This window comes from Solanum dulcamara, chromosome 11 (genome assembly GCF_947179165.1).
Source record: "Solanum dulcamara chromosome 11, daSolDulc1.2, whole genome shotgun sequence".
NCBI lineage: Eukaryota > Viridiplantae > Streptophyta > Magnoliopsida > Solanales > Solanaceae > Solanum > Solanum dulcamara.
Genome location: NC_077247.1, coordinates 61,674,825 through 61,690,651, shown reverse-complemented (window position 1 = coordinate 61,690,651; position 15,827 = coordinate 61,674,825). Strand labels below are relative to the sequence as shown.

The window sequence follows — 15,827 nt, the reverse complement described above, 5'->3', positions numbered from 1 at the left end:
AATATCATTGAGGTCATTAAAATTGCCATCCTTCAAAGCCAGATTTGCTTTAATATTATCATTATGTGGAGGTTTTACCTCAACATTATTTCCAAATGCCAAGTGTGACTTTATTCGAGCATTAGAAGACGAGGCACCACCTCTATTTGCCTTTCTTTTGAAAGAATTTTGATAAAGCCTTACAAAATGCTCAAGCGTTCGACATTTATTTTTCTAGTGATCTTTCATGCCACAATGATGACAGTTACCTTTTGAAAGGCTACTTTGAGAACTCATATTATTCTCCCTTTTATGTTAATCACCACTACGACGATTATTATATAGTCTTCTTCCATTGCCACATCCACGTACATTATTGTGGCCTTGATTTTTATTTTGTCTTCTTTCAGATTGACCATGTGCTTCTACTACATTTGCTTTCGATAACGGAGCAGTTTCAGTGGGACAAACTTCATAATATTTTATTAAAAAAATATTATGTTGCTCAGCCACCAGAAGACATTAGATCAATTCAGAGTATTTTTGAAAATCTTTTTCACGGTATTGCTGCTGTAATATCATATTAGAGGCATGAAAAGTAGTTAGTCTTTTTTTCCAACATGTCCTCATCATTTATAATTTTTCCCACATAATTTTAATTGAAAAGTTATTCTAAATACAATTAAATTATACTCAATTATAGTTTTAAAATCTTGAAACCGTAAGTGCATCCATTTATAACGAGCCATTGGCAATACCGTTGTCCTGAGGTGGTCATACCTCCCTTTTAAATCTTTCCACAATTCAAGTGGATCTTTCACTGTCAAGTATTCAACCTTCAGCCTATCATCTAGATGATGACGAAGGAAAATTATAGCCTTCGCTTTATCTTGACTTAATGCTTTATTTCATTCGATTATAGCATCATCAAGACCCTTAGCGGTAAGGTGAATTTCAGCATCAAGTACCCATGACAAATAATTTTTGCCAGAAATATCAAGTGCCACAACTCCAATTTTGACAAGTTTGACATGATGAAAATTAATTTAAAAATAAATAATGAACATAATAATTTCAAATAATTTTAAACAAATTTATAAAGGCAACATCGTCCGATTTCAACAACACACATTTATGAAGTTGTTTTGCACTTTAATCAAATAATTTTTTTACAATAAATTTTATCAAATCTTGATAACCAAGCTGCAAGAACAAAATTTAAAAGTTTAACGGAAATAATTTAGATAATTAATAAAGTTGGAGAATAAGAGAGGCTTGAATTATTTTTTGAAGAAAAGAAAATGGAGCACAATTTTTTTTCGAAAATAAAAGTGTTTTTAAAAAAGTATGAATGAAAATAGCCCAAATCTGATTTATTTCAGACCCATTAAGAGATTTTTAAGTAGAAAAACAAACGCACTTAATGGTCAAAATTAATTAACTACGCACCCCTTTTTATCATATTTTTTAATTTTTTCTACTGTTTCACAAAAATATCAAAAATTTCTTCTTTTGCTTCCATCATCCCCTTTTTTGGATACATCAATTCAAAATACCATACCCATGATTTTCTTCCTTTTTTCACTCCACAAATCTCTCCACAGTTACATATATTAATCTATTTTTGATTTCAAATATTTTCTCTTTCCAATTAATGATTTCAAGATATTCAAGAGGTAGATTTCTTTCCATCACTTAATTTATTTATTTATTGGTTTTTCATCTTAAAAAATTGGTGATACATATGGATGAAAGTTGATTTTTGTTGTTCATGTTTTTGTGATACATATAGGTTCACATTTTTAATGTATCTAATTATTTTATTTCTTAAATTAATGTATAATACCTTCGTTTCAACATTATGATGCATTACATTTGAATTGTATTTTCGAGATGAATAAATTTATCATGATACATTGCTATTTGTGTACCTTGTTTGAATTGTTAGTACAGTATTTCTACTAGATACATTAAATAGGTAATTATTGCCCATAAGATGTTACATTTAAGATAGATACATTACTGGTAGTCGTTATGTATCAGATACATTTATTATAAATTTAAATTTATGTATCATGTCCAGAACTCACATGTATCAGAAAAAAATTAACAACAAAAATTTTTAAAAAAATCAACGAGTTGTTCTATAAATGTTGTGTCATATACATAACTATGAACAGGGACGGACCCAAGGCAAGTTCAAGGGGTTCATCTGAACCCCATTCGTTAAAAAATTACACTGTATATATAAAATAAAAAAAATTAATTTATGTGACAAGAAGGTGTCACCACAACTTAAGGGCAAGTTCTACAAACTGGTGGTTAGACCAGCTATGTTATATGGGGCGGAGTGCTGGCCAGTTAAGGTCTCTCACGTGCAAAAGATGAAAGTTGCCGAGATGAGAATGTTGAGATGGATGTGTGGGCATACCAGGAGCGACAAAATTAAAAATAAGGTTATTCGAGACAAGGTAGGAGTGGCCCCGGTGGAAAACAAGATGCGTGAAACGCGACTGAGATGGTTTGGGCATGTGAAGAGGAGAGTCCCAGAGGCACCAGTGCGGAGATGTGAGAGGTTGGTCATGGATGGTTTCAGAAGAGGTAGGGGTAGGCCGAAGAAATATTGGGGAGAGGTGATCAAACAGGACATGACGCATTTACGACTTACCGAGGACATGACCTTAGATAGGAGGGTGTGGAGGACACACATCAGGGTAGAAGGCTAGTACATAGTGGCATTATTCCCCCTTATCCGTAGGCGTATTAACGCATTATGATTTCTTGTACTCTGATTTATGTTATTTATGTTATGTGTGTTATGTTACCTAATTATGGTATTTATGTTATTATTTGTCGATATCTACTGTTTTTTTGGTGCTTTGATTATACTATTATTTAGAACTCTTCCGTTATCTACTTTTCTACTTTTAATATTCGTGTCTGACCTTTCTTCCTATGCTTCTTATTGAGCCGGGGGTCTTTCGGAAACAACCGTCCTACATTGGTAGGAGTCAGGTCTGCGTACACTTTACCCTCCTCAGACCTCACGATGTGGGATTTCACTGCGTTGTTGTTGTTGTTGTTGTTGTATATATTTAACATTAAAACCCTGAGCATAAGTCAAAGGATTAGCTCAGTGGCAAATGGGGTTCAATATTTTGTCGCATAAAATTCATGGGTCCGCCACTGACTATGAATATGATACAAACTAATATTGTTATAAAAATATTAGTGCTTATAAATCAATAATTATATTTGATAATGTCTATAGATACACAACCTTCTAGTTGAATAAGTTAAGATGTATGTATCTGATAGTAAAATATAACGAAATTTGTAACAGTTATGTATCAAATAAATAACTATGAACAAGATACATACTAATTTGTTTTTTAATAAATTAAGATTTTGTATCAAAATTAATATTTGAACACAATATATTGTGCATGATAAAAATATAATGTATCATAATATTAAAACGAAGGCATGATACATTAATTTAAGAAAGAAAAATAACTAGAAACATTAAAAATCTGAATCCATATATATCACAAAAAGATGAACAACAACAATTTCTTTAAAAAATAAATCAACAATCTGATTTGTTGAAAAGAAAAAACGTAATGACGAAATCCTTCTACACATTTTTCTTTGCTCTGTACCAACTTCCGTAACTTTTTTTCACTTTCAACAATGGCTCCATTTATGGATCTTGACTCAAAGCCCTTACCGAAGCCACCACCAACTCCTGTATTTTGACCAACAACAATTTCATCACTTTTGTATCGTTCATACCTCACCTCACTTTTTTAGATTTCGGAATGTCTTAACAAGATCGACAGGTTCATGCTGTATCAGTACAATTTGTCGACAATTTTGATTCAAATACTGAGAGTTTTTTTTTTTGGAAGAATAGAAAGAAGAATTTTGAATTTTGAATTGTACTAGCATGTTTCAATTTGCCAAAGATTGAATTCTATTGCCAATAAATTTTTTTCATAATTTATGCTTTCTTTATTTACTTTTATCCTTTTTAAGCGTAACAAAATATTCAATCAACAAGTCTTCCATTAATTTTTGTTTTACCACAAGAGCATTAAAGACATTATTATGTATCGATGACTTATGTATCCTATTTTCTCAAAAAATAAGGGATTTTTGTAATTTAAAAAAATAGAAATAGAATGTAATTAACTCTTAACGCTATGTGATTTATGTAAGTTATACTTAAAATTTACCAATAATTGAGTGATCAAAAATGCTATTAACCCTTTATTTAATGATTTCAAGAATATTTAGAGATGCCTTTTTATTTAACTGATATATTCAAGTTCTTCAAAAAGGTAAAATTTATCTCCACTTTTGAACTCATCCTACTTGAATATTATAAAATTGATATTTAAACATTTTTTAACATAATATATTTAAGGGTGAAACAAGAAACAAAAATAATGACAATAGATCCGTGTATAATCAAGACAGGTGGTATAATCAACTTTAAGTAAATCCGTTCATTAATATCATTTTTTTTGTAAATAATTATAACCAGGTGGAGAAAAATGATCAGTAAAGGTTTTGCGTAATCATAAAATTAATAAACTAATCAAACTTCATTTCCTCCCAAAATTTCAACATACTTGAGCAAAACGTGAACATTTTTCATAACCTTCCAATTGAACAATTGAAAATGAGGAGTGCTTATCATTCGAACAATCCTTTTTGTTGGAACAGTTATTTGATTATACTAATTTTTTTTATTACATGAATAGTTGTTTTTTTATTAATTTTTTTTTTCCTTATTGAGTTTCTTAGATCTCCTCCCGTTGGACGATTTAATAAGTATCTCTCATTGACATTAAACGTACAAGGTCAATTTTATTTTTGTATATATATAGTAGATGATAAACAACGTAGGTGAAAAATGCTACATTTTCCACTGACCGCAACTCAACTCTTCTTGGAGTGGTTGACAAATATAGAAGCAATAAGTAGCTAGCCTATAGTAGTGCACTTAAGTTCTTAACCATAGAGATAAATCGAGTGTCTCATTTGCAAATCTTTTCAAGCATATGGAGTAAAAGTGAGAATTTTTGGTATTCATACAAAAGTGTAGTTATCAGGAGAAGGAAACAAATATACTAATGAGACCTAGCTATCACAACAGAAAAACATCCCCAAACCCCCTATTGTTTGCGTAGAAAAACTTAATATAGAAAGAGCCATGAAAGAATGATTTACATTGACCAAAATCTGAAGCTATTCGCGACACAGAGTGACATGACTAAATCCGACCAGAGGTGTAGGGCTTTGGAACAACCCTGTTCCGGAAGGCTACCTGATTTTAGGAGGCCTTCTGTTTTCTTTATTCTCACGATCCAACTCATAGCAACGATCTCAACGTTCTCTGAGAAATGCAGCTCTTGAAACAGACTTCACAAGCATTGGTGTCTTGTGATTCCCAGTCAGTATTTTCTTAGTTGACATTTTTTACAGCCTGCAGTTTTATGCTTTGCTTTGGTGGTATAATAGCGCCTTAAATTACTCTTCTTTCACCAAAGACAATACTGGAATCCCTTTGGTTGAAAAACTTGAGCACTTCACCCGCAGCTCATCACCTACCTCAAAGTCCCTCTTCGTACCAGGCTACACCAAATAAGAAAATTTTCATTGGGCTTGGAATTAGGATCTCCAGGTTAGATGAATGAAATTCTATTATGAACATCTAAAAGTGGTACAATGCACATTAAAACCTACTGGGACCATCATAATATTTGCTAAGGCTTTTATGAATATCATATGGTTAAACAAGGAAAAGAGGGAAAACAAGCAATGTTCACCAATAGAAACATAAAATAAAGCAAGGGTAATTGAAAACAACAACTTGCCAAGCTGAGCAAGGACAAAATAAGAAAAGATAGCAAATATTTTGACCACAACATGCAAAAAAGGCATTTCACATAAAGCAGACTTATTAATGTAGAAAGTTGAAAATAATAGAGAAACTTGGAGACAGTAAGGTCAAACAAACCTCAAAACGATACATTCCCCGAATTCCACCACCCAAATCAAGCACCAAACCAAGGGCACGAATTTGATGCACTTTTGCTGATACTCTCATACCAAGCTTTAGTTTCTTTGCACTCATAGGGGTCTCAGACGTAGACCCTATTTGAGAATGCAGGCCTACTTCAGAAGTATGTTTCTGCTCACTTTCATCATCACTTATTAGGTCAAGAATGGCATCCTTGGCTCTTTTGGACTTAATATTTCTAGAAGAAAAACCGGATTCTGAAAGTGAGGACGGTGTCCTTGTCTTCTTATCAGATTTAGAAGCACTTTGAGATCCATTATCACTTTTCGAATTCAGACCATCACTTTTTTCCTCTTCATCGCACTCAGCTGCACTTCGGATTAGAACCGCTGGTGTAGCTGATTTCAAAGTTGAATCATTAGTTTCAGGTCCTGCAGTAGCACCTTGTTTTTCTTGCTCATTGGATATATCCTCAATGGCAGCCCAAACATTGACCACTTGACTAGCTGGAGCAACAGGTTCATCAACAATGTCTGTCTTGAATTCAGATCTAGGCAGGGTGGCTTTTAATGATAACTTAATATTACCACGAACATCCTGTCCTATACACATTAAAGAAAGTTGCTGTCCCACAGATACCACATCTGAAACTCGGGAAACCTAATAGTAAAAAGGCACAAATTAATCACAAAACAATAACATGGAAGGAGTAGCCAGTCTAGCCTAAAACCCCATGCCTCAGACTGTTTCTCAAGTACAACAAGGACAATATTAACTATTTGACTTATAAGTTCAACATAGCTTTAGAAACTATAAATCTATGCATGATTTACACAATTTTGACGTATATAGACATTAACCTTTGCTGAATGAAATTTTTTGAGAGGAACCATGGCAGACTGCAAGCAATATTTTAGTTAGTTTCAACGTTTCAAAGAAAAACTACACATTTGCCCTTGAAAGAAATAATATCCTATCACAGAAGGTCATGATTATTTTCTGCAAATAGTCTCGAGCTCTATTTGCACGGTAGGGGTGAGCAATTGCAAATTAGTCAGGTAATATCGACTCCTGTAGAGTGAGTACTAATAACTATGACTGAGCGAGTTCAAAAAAGCATTAAGTTTTTAAACTGCTAAGATCCTTGGCATTACAAAGTTTTGAAAGAGAGGGAGGGAGAGAGGAAAAAGAGAACCTACCGGGTCGTGTGACAATTCTGAAATATGTAAGAGGCCCTGTTGTCCACCATTAAACTCCACAAAGGCGCCGTATTCTTTAACAGATACAACAATACCTTTGTATACGCCACCAATCTCAATTTCACGTCCAATTATAAAATCAACCTGTCAGCAATAAATTACAAAGGATGGAATTGGTTGGCTCAGAAACTTTTCAAGAACAGTGAAGCCAAAGGGAAGTGAAAAACAAGGTATAGAAACATCTATAGCACTTGAGGAACTTTCCAAACAATCCTTTTTAATACCTAATTCACCATTCTGTCTTAGCTGTTCTCCTTTACTTCAGTTACATGATTGTGCTCAATCTCTACGAAAAATGTTACATGCTAAAACAAGAGGCAGTTTTTCTCTAAATGTACATACAGTGGGCCAAACAAAAGCAGTTTCCATCTAACTGAATGAATAGTAGGCCATCAGAGCAAGACTAAAGTCTTAAGCAGAACCTACAGCAAGTAAACAGGAGGGAAACAGAAAATTACCTTCTCCTGTACTTTCTCCATTACTGACTGATTTTTGGCAACTATAGTAAGTGTTCCATCACTAACCGAGATCCGTGCACCTACATTATGAATCAGCAAGGATAAATGAACGCACTCTTAGGAGTAACAAAGGAATCAGCTGGAGAAATTAAAAAATAAAAACTGCAGCCTGGAAAGAACACCATCACAAAGTTTTACATATGAAAATGCAGTATTGTAAGACGTGCATTATCTGTCTCTATGTGTGTGCCTGTGTGTGTATCCATTTGTTAGAGGGGTTAGAGCCCCACATTGATTGGCGAATGGATTGGTTGTCCCCTTATATAGACTTGGGCAATCCTCTCTTCATGAAGTGCTTTTGAGGTTGAGTTTGGACCAAATGTCATATTTTTACATAGTATCAGAGTCAGGTCCGCCCTGCTTGGGCCCCATGTAATGTTGTCAACGCTCCAGTTGGCGGTTTGGACGTGCGAGGGAATGTTCGAGTGGGTTAGAGTCCCACATTGGTTGGGAAATGGATTGGTGGTCTCCTTAAATGGACTTGGGAATCCTTCCCTCATGAGTTAGCTTTTGAGGTTGTGTTGGGCGCAAGTGTCATATCTTTACAACACTTAACAAAGCAAAGCGATAATGTGGATAAGCAATATGAAGCAAAGAAAAAATTGGTTTACAATCAGCACATTAAAAGCCAAAACAAGTATCCCTGCAACAAGTTTGAAGGGAAGAAAATTCTACTTAAAAAATCAAGAACAGTTTACATTAGAGCTATCATCAATGGTCATAAGCAAGAGAGGCACGAGGAAAAATATTATTAACCAAGCGATCACGTCAAAGATCACCAAAAGTACCCAGGTAAAAGTAACAGATAAATCTAATGCAAACTGTTGACTGCACCTGTTTCATCTTCAATTTTCCTCTTCAAAGCACCAACAGGACCAATCAAGCGACGAAGTGCGTCATTGCTGTATTTTAACGTAACTGTATTTGAAGCAGTCATCAAAATATGAGCAAAAGAGAAGTGTCAAATGAAGCGGAACTAAAGAGTTTAGAGAAACATAAGATCGATGATTGAAGCTACTTACCTAGCCGAGGAGAATATCTGTCATCCTGAATACGTGGAGCACTTATCTCACGCTCCATGTGATCAAGGATTTGAAGCCTCCCTTTAAGTGCAGGATCTAGACTCTCACATATGATATCCAAAGGAATTCCAGCAGGTTTAATATCTAATTGTATTGCAGTTACTCCATTACGAGTACCAGCAATCTTAAAATCCATGTCACCCAGATGATCCTCCAGACCCTAGAGAGTTACTTAATCAAGTAAGTAAAACTCACACCAAATTTAGAGAAATATAGAGACCAGCCTCAGACAATAGAAAATTAGGATACAACTTAAACCAATAAGTCAGAGGAAAAGCAGTAATGTAGACAACATGAGTGGTGATGGTAAGTGAAGTTTTGAAGTTGATAACTCTTGTTTACATGATTTGCAGTTTCCATTACATTAAAAGTTTTATGAGCATAAAGTTCAGGACTTCTGGTATGAACTAAAATCTATTCATGCAAGTGCAAGGCAGACAGACAAGGTTCAGATTGGGAGCTTCTAAAGGAAACACACAACAGTGGACTCCACAATCTAACTTTATACCAAAACAAACAAGAGAAGTTTTTCTTAAATTTGATGAAATCCAAGAGTAAATCAAAGGTCATAATGAAAAGTCTAGAGTTTCATATTACAATCATTAAGCATGCAAGAGAGTGTTGGCTGAATAGTAGATACACCTCTCAAAGCCTAGGCCTTTAGTGACTGGATGATTTCATAACGTTAAAGCACACTTTCAAGGTGACCAAATAAATTGGTCTTACTCCAGCCACCAGTATAGAGCAATAGTTTATGAGTTCCAGTTACTATCTTGAAAAAAAGATCCAAAATCCAAATATCCATTTGAATACTGAACGAGGTAAATTTTACCACCTAGCTTACAGGATATTTACCAAAACTAATTTGTTTGTTTCTTCATCCTTTTGAGGACATTCATTAAAAGATGCTTCTTTCTCCCTTTTTTTTGGTCCCCTTCACTGAACTTCACAGAGCTAAGACAAACATTCAAAAAGATCGAAACAACAGTCCTCACCAGAATATCAGTCAATATACGATAATCCTTGATTTCACCAGTTGATGGGTCAACTTCACTAACAAGCCCCACCGACAAACCTGCCACATGTTCTCTTAGTGGAATGCCAGAATCCATCAAAGCCATGCTGCCTACAGAACCCAAATAAACAGGAAGCATGACATTTGCATTTTGAAAGGAGAACTATATTTTACAAGCACAGCCTTAGATCAGGGAAATCTTCTTAGAGATTTTTCCACTCAAAATTTCATCATCATTAGTGCATAATGAAAGTGTGAAAGCATATGACTAGCATTTGCCAGATTGAACAACCTTGAGATCAAGAAAATTGAGAAATTACCTCCACAGACAGTTGCCATTGATGTTGAGCCATCAGATGCCATGACTTCAGAATTGATTCGGACTGCATATGGAAAATCATCTTCTGGAGGTAATACAGCAAGCAGAGCCTTTTCAGCAAGAGTGCCTGTAGAAGATTAACCATCCAGTATCAAGAAAATGATTCACAAATTACCCTGGTGATGCTATAATTAGAAAAAGGTAACATGAATATAAATTTGATGAGCAACAGATTTATCATCAAATGGCTGCCAATCTTCACCAAGCAGATTAAACTAGGTGATTATAAACAAAATCAGAACTCAAATTACTGGATCCTGACCAGGCGCAAAAATGTCTATAAGCTAGCCATATGCCAAGGCTCATCACATAGGAAGCCACAAGAGTTTTGTGGCCAAAGAGTTAGATCGTCTTTTGAGTTAAGCATCATCAAAGCACAATTTCTGAAAGGAGCATAGTAAGGTAGGTAAGTCTGGTCTTCACAAATGCATTTTCATTCTTTTTTACTTTTTGGAGTTCGTAGCAAATGAACAGAAAGACCAAGAAACCCAAAAGATGATCCAAGTGGAGAGAGACTCAACAACTAGAACCGATACAAATATTTATTAATCAAACATATAGAACAACGCAGGCAACCCTGCCCCCTAGTTTAGGATCTTGCATGAGAGAGAAATAAGATCTTCACTCTTTTTCCTTTAGTCAGTATTTGGTTTTTACATGAAATAAGGAAACAACAATAAAACAAGAAAAATAAGGCTAATAGGGAAAGGGAAGAGAGTACATTATTAACATTTCTCTTCCCTCATTGCCTTGTTGGTACAAAACGGCATAAATGTTTCCACATATTGAGGTTGATTACAGCTGCAAATTGACATTCTAGTATTAAGATCCATTTACAGCTTTCACTAACCTCAGGAGCAGACCATATTATAAACCTGAGAACCAAATAGCTTACCATGACCAACTTCACGCCTATTCAGGCCAGTTCGCTTGCCAACTTCATTTGTACAAAATGGTGGAAAACTATAATGCAGCATAAAACGCTTGCTTGAAGGACCGACCAGTGAATCCAGACGTTGAGCATCCCCAGGGGCTCCAAGGGTAACAGTGCAAAGGACCTGTATAAACATCCCATAAGAGATAATGAATGGCAACAAGATTGCATATTTGCATGTGATGATAACCCTAAATCATTAGTACATCCTGTGTTCTTAGTGAAAAATGAAGATACTGACCTGAGTATCCCCTCTTGAAAAGATTGCAGATCCATGTAATACAGGTAAATTACCAGCTTCACAGTACAAAGGCCGAACTTCGTCAAGACGCCTTCCATCCACTCTAAGCCCTTCTGACATGATCCTTCTGTGAACAACCTGATTTTATCAGAAACTTGAGGGGGTTAACATCGCGAAGTGATATCAAGAGATTAGAACCTTAGTTTAGGATGTAATTAAAAATTAGAACCTTATTTTAGGATGTAAAAAGAAGCCCAAACAAATATTCCTTAAAATGCAGAAACTGAAGTATTGAAGTCTTTATTTAGAATATGTCAATGTTTGCTAATGGACTTATAAAGCCAAAAATACATGCAACCTACTATTAACTGATTATGAGGGAAATACACATTATTTTGACAAGGATCACATGCATGACGAAATAACCTAGAAGGCCAATCATTGATCATGTGTTCCTCTGCAATCAACAAAGCGAAAAGAAGAAACAATTTTTTTCTGTTTAAATGATGTAAAAGTAAAACCTCAAAATCAGAAGCACAAAAGATAAACTTCAGAATCTACAAGCATACCTGCTTCCTCACTGTATCAACTGTCTTTGGTAGAATTTTTAGGCCTTCATCATCACCTTCTTCCTCAAGAGCTCTTTTAACGTCCTGTGTGATTTTTTCTAAAGCTTCTCCACGCTCGAACTGAATAAGAATGGGAAACATAGTATTAATGAGATGAAAAGAAGGTCCATGCTGTCTTTATCAATAGATTATATAGCAGGAACAGTGAAAAACAGTGAAATCCCTAAATTCATCTTGCAGTAAGAAAATATGTACCTTTCCATACGTAGGGTCTGTAAAAACAGCTTCTATAGGTTCTTTGGCCAGATTCTGAATTTTTTCAAATGTTTTTTCTGATACCATAGACAGCTTATATTCTTTCTTTTGCTTACCAGCTTTAGCTGCGAGTCTAATTTGAGGCTCAAGATACTTAACAGCCTGAATATTCAAATATCAAAATTACTGGTTTGGAGTAATGGTACAGCAATGAAAAATTGATAACCAGCAATATCTCACTTCTGGATGAGCAAGTCTCAAAGCAGCTTCCAAATCCTTTTCAGAAATTTCACGAGCTTGGACGTCTATCATCAAAGTTTTATCCCTCGTACATGCATATACCAAGTTAAGATCACTGATGCTAAGCTGCATACATCCAATATGGAGACTTTAATCAAGGACAGGACTGCAATTACTGGTGAACATAATTGGCATCAGTGAAACAATTAGCATAAGGCACATTGGTAGTTGGAGTTGCTGAGTAGCTTTTTGTTATATTCTCTAATTATGTCGTTCTTCCTAATACTATAGCTTTTGTTATATTCTCTTACTATGTAGTTCTTCCTAATACTATGGAAGAGAAGTGGTTTCCCTAGTATGCAAATTTTTGGAAATGTAAGCTAGTTATTACTATTGACACCCAGCAGTGGCTACATAATCGAGAAACTACAACCTCTGCATGAGACACAAAGCTCCATTTCTTACACTTAATTCAACCATCTTCTGTTAGAGTGTAACCAAGTACGGCACCTAAGGGTATGGCCAAACTGTCAAAGAAGTTGGAATAGACTATGGGAAACTGCGGTTCAAATCCCAGTACAAGTAAAAAACATTAGGTGATTTCTTCCAATCTGTCAAAGCAATTACCCTGTACCTTTTTTTTTCTGATAAGGTTACTCATAACCTATAATGGGAGGTAACAGGTACTGGTGATTAGTCAAGGTGCAGGTAAGTTGATCCCACCAATATATAAAAAAGGGCAGTCCGGTGCACTAAGACTCCCGCTATGCGCAGGGTCCGGGGAAGGGCCCGACCACAAGGGTCTATTGTACGCAACCTTACCTTGCATTTCTGTCAGGGGCTGTTTCCAAGGCTTGAACCTGTGACCTCCTGGTCACATGGCAGCAACTTTACCAGTTACTACAAGACTCCCCTTCTCCCACCAATATATCTTTTGAAAGAAAAGAAAAAAACTTGTGTTATCATGCTCGTTTATTTAATGTTATGTGTGTTATCATGCTTGCTCCCGATATCAAACATGTGTGAAATACCAGACATAGTTTGCATGGCGTGGGAACCTGTGACCTAATTCACAAGTCCCTCAACCTTAGTAACTTGAACTATGCCCTGGGGACAAAAACCCATGTTGCTTCTTTTTTTGAGGATAAAACCCATGTTTCTTCTCTTACATGGAAAATGTGAATTCAGAAAATTCATGCTTTTCCACTTGTTCTCGCCTTGAGCTGTGAACACTGAAAGTTAACACTATATCCAAGTTTATGAATCTTAACATCTGAGATCTTCACTTCTGAAGTTATAAAGAGATCCATTTAGACTATGTCACACACCAGGATATCAAGGTTAACTGAAGGTAAAACATAATTTCTACTCCTGCTACAAAATGTTTTGGGAATCTCCAATAACTTGGCCCTGTTTCTAGTAGTGTAATTTCCAACTTTTCCTAAAAACATACATGCTAAAGCTGAACCCTTGAGTTCTCAAGATGCCAGGGTCGTAACCGCCGCCAGAATGAAAGTCGACTTGCTGAAATTGGAAAGTCTTAATGTTAAAAATTTATCCCAAGGATGCCAGCTGATATAAGATATTACCTCCTCCATGCTTGGATTCACAACAAATTGACCTGAAATCCTTCCAATACGTATTACTCCAATTGGCCCACCCCAAGGAATATCTGACAACATTAGAGCAGCAGATGATGCATTAGCTGCCAATATATCTGGATCTTGTTTCCCGTCAGACGAAAGCACACTTGCCATCACCTGGGGAGAAAAAAAAAGTAATGTGAGTCAGCGAAGCTAATAGCCGCCAAAGAAACTATTACTATCAAGTTAATTGCAATAACAAAACACCAGCTTACCTGCACCTCGTGGTAAAATCCAGATGGAAAAAGTGGTCTTATGGGTCGATCAATAAGACGACCACATAAAAGTTCGCGTTCTTTTGGAGCACCCTCTCTCTTCATGAATGTTTTCGGAATAACACCTTGAGCAAATTGTTTCTCTTGGTAATCAACCTAATAGAAGCAAACATTATCAGCATACGACCAGATAATGAACAAAAGCTCACAACACTTATTTAAGCATCTATAAATAGGAAAATAGAGACAGTGCAAAAGGCATGAAAGAAAAAGGAAAATGAGAAAAAGGGAAACATGGCCTCCTGGATGTTGAATCATAAATACTCTATAATGTGCACAACCAATTATTATCAAACCATAAGCCACTCTATTGTAATTTGACCTCCTATTGCCATCACTTTTGCAGTATCAACGTAACACAAATATGCCTTGCTGTAGCTTTCGAATTCTAGTATGCAATGCCACATATTTCCCTTCTCCAACATTACATGAAAGCAGCAGAAACTCCTCAGGTCTTTCTGTCTGTACTATAAAGCTTGCGGCTTTAACATTCATCAGGTGAAATGCCAAAAAGCTACCTATCAAAATCTAGAACAGAAAATGCTAGATATCTTGCCCCTATGTTAGAGCTTGATGTCAATTCTATCAAAGCTACAAAAAATAATGCAGATTGAAGTTGTGAAAAAAGAACTGCTCCAAGCAAAAAACTTCTTTTTATTTATAAAAGTCTGCCTTTTGCTTTTACATGATGTTGCATATTTTCAAACCCTTCAAGTGAGCAATATTAAGAAGAATAAGTTATAATTTTAAAAGAAATAGAAGAAGGAATTCAGAAATGTGCTGAACATACTGTAAGAGGCAAAAAATCACGAACTGCATCGCCTTTAGATGAAGCGACAGTAGAGAGAACTTTCGTCTCTTCCATGGCTAATATTACAGAGCCATTAGCAAACCTCGCAATCTTTCCGGTTTCTAAAGTAATTTTGCGTGATCCAATCTCAAACTCCTCAGCGAATGTATCGAGAACCTTGGTGCCAGCAACAGGAGTATCTACATCGGCCATTGACGGTGATGTGGACGGCGCAAAGCCAAGACGACCACTGCAGATTGTACGGAAACCGAATTTTCGCCATGTGAGAACGTACGGTAAGTTACAGAGAAGTGGGTTTACTTTGTTTCTTACAGACGCCATTAGAGAGTGAAAAGGGACAAGTGGAAATTGAACGAAAAGCTTCTGTAGGGTTTAAGGATTTTCTCGTAGTTGCTGTAGGAGGCCTGGGGTTTTAGGAAACTCTACGAACCGGAGCCAAAAACCAACCGGGTCTGGTCGTGAGTGGCATTTTCATAAAATTAGTAAAGAAATAAATATTTCAATAATTATGCTTCCTGAGTTTTATTTGTTCATCATTTCATACATTATATTTTTCTAGCTGTAGCATAATTTTTTGCATTATTAGTGCAATACTT

At 35.6% G+C, this 15,827-nt stretch overlaps 1 protein-coding gene across 1 annotated transcript; it reads right to left on the bottom strand.

Annotated features, from left to right (window-relative positions):
- Positions 1-5,005: 5,005 nt before the first annotated feature.
- On the bottom strand, positions 5,006-15,662 carry LOC129873601 (polyribonucleotide nucleotidyltransferase 2, mitochondrial). The gene is made up of 16 exons (XM_055948727.1): positions 15,211-15,662; positions 14,361-14,516; positions 14,092-14,262; positions 12,503-12,628; positions 12,263-12,424; positions 12,008-12,127; positions 11,439-11,576; positions 11,159-11,321; positions 10,205-10,330; positions 9,865-9,995; positions 8,810-9,029; positions 8,622-8,705; positions 7,728-7,807; positions 7,210-7,353; positions 6,008-6,670; positions 5,006-5,622 (listed from the first exon to the last, which is right to left on the bottom strand). The coding sequence occupies exons 1-16, from the start codon at positions 15,550-15,552 to the stop codon at positions 5,518-5,520; spliced, it is 2,931 nt and encodes a 976-aa protein (XP_055804702.1). The 5' UTR covers positions 15,553-15,662; the 3' UTR covers positions 5,006-5,517.
- Between the last annotated feature and the right edge of the window lie 165 nt (positions 15,663-15,827).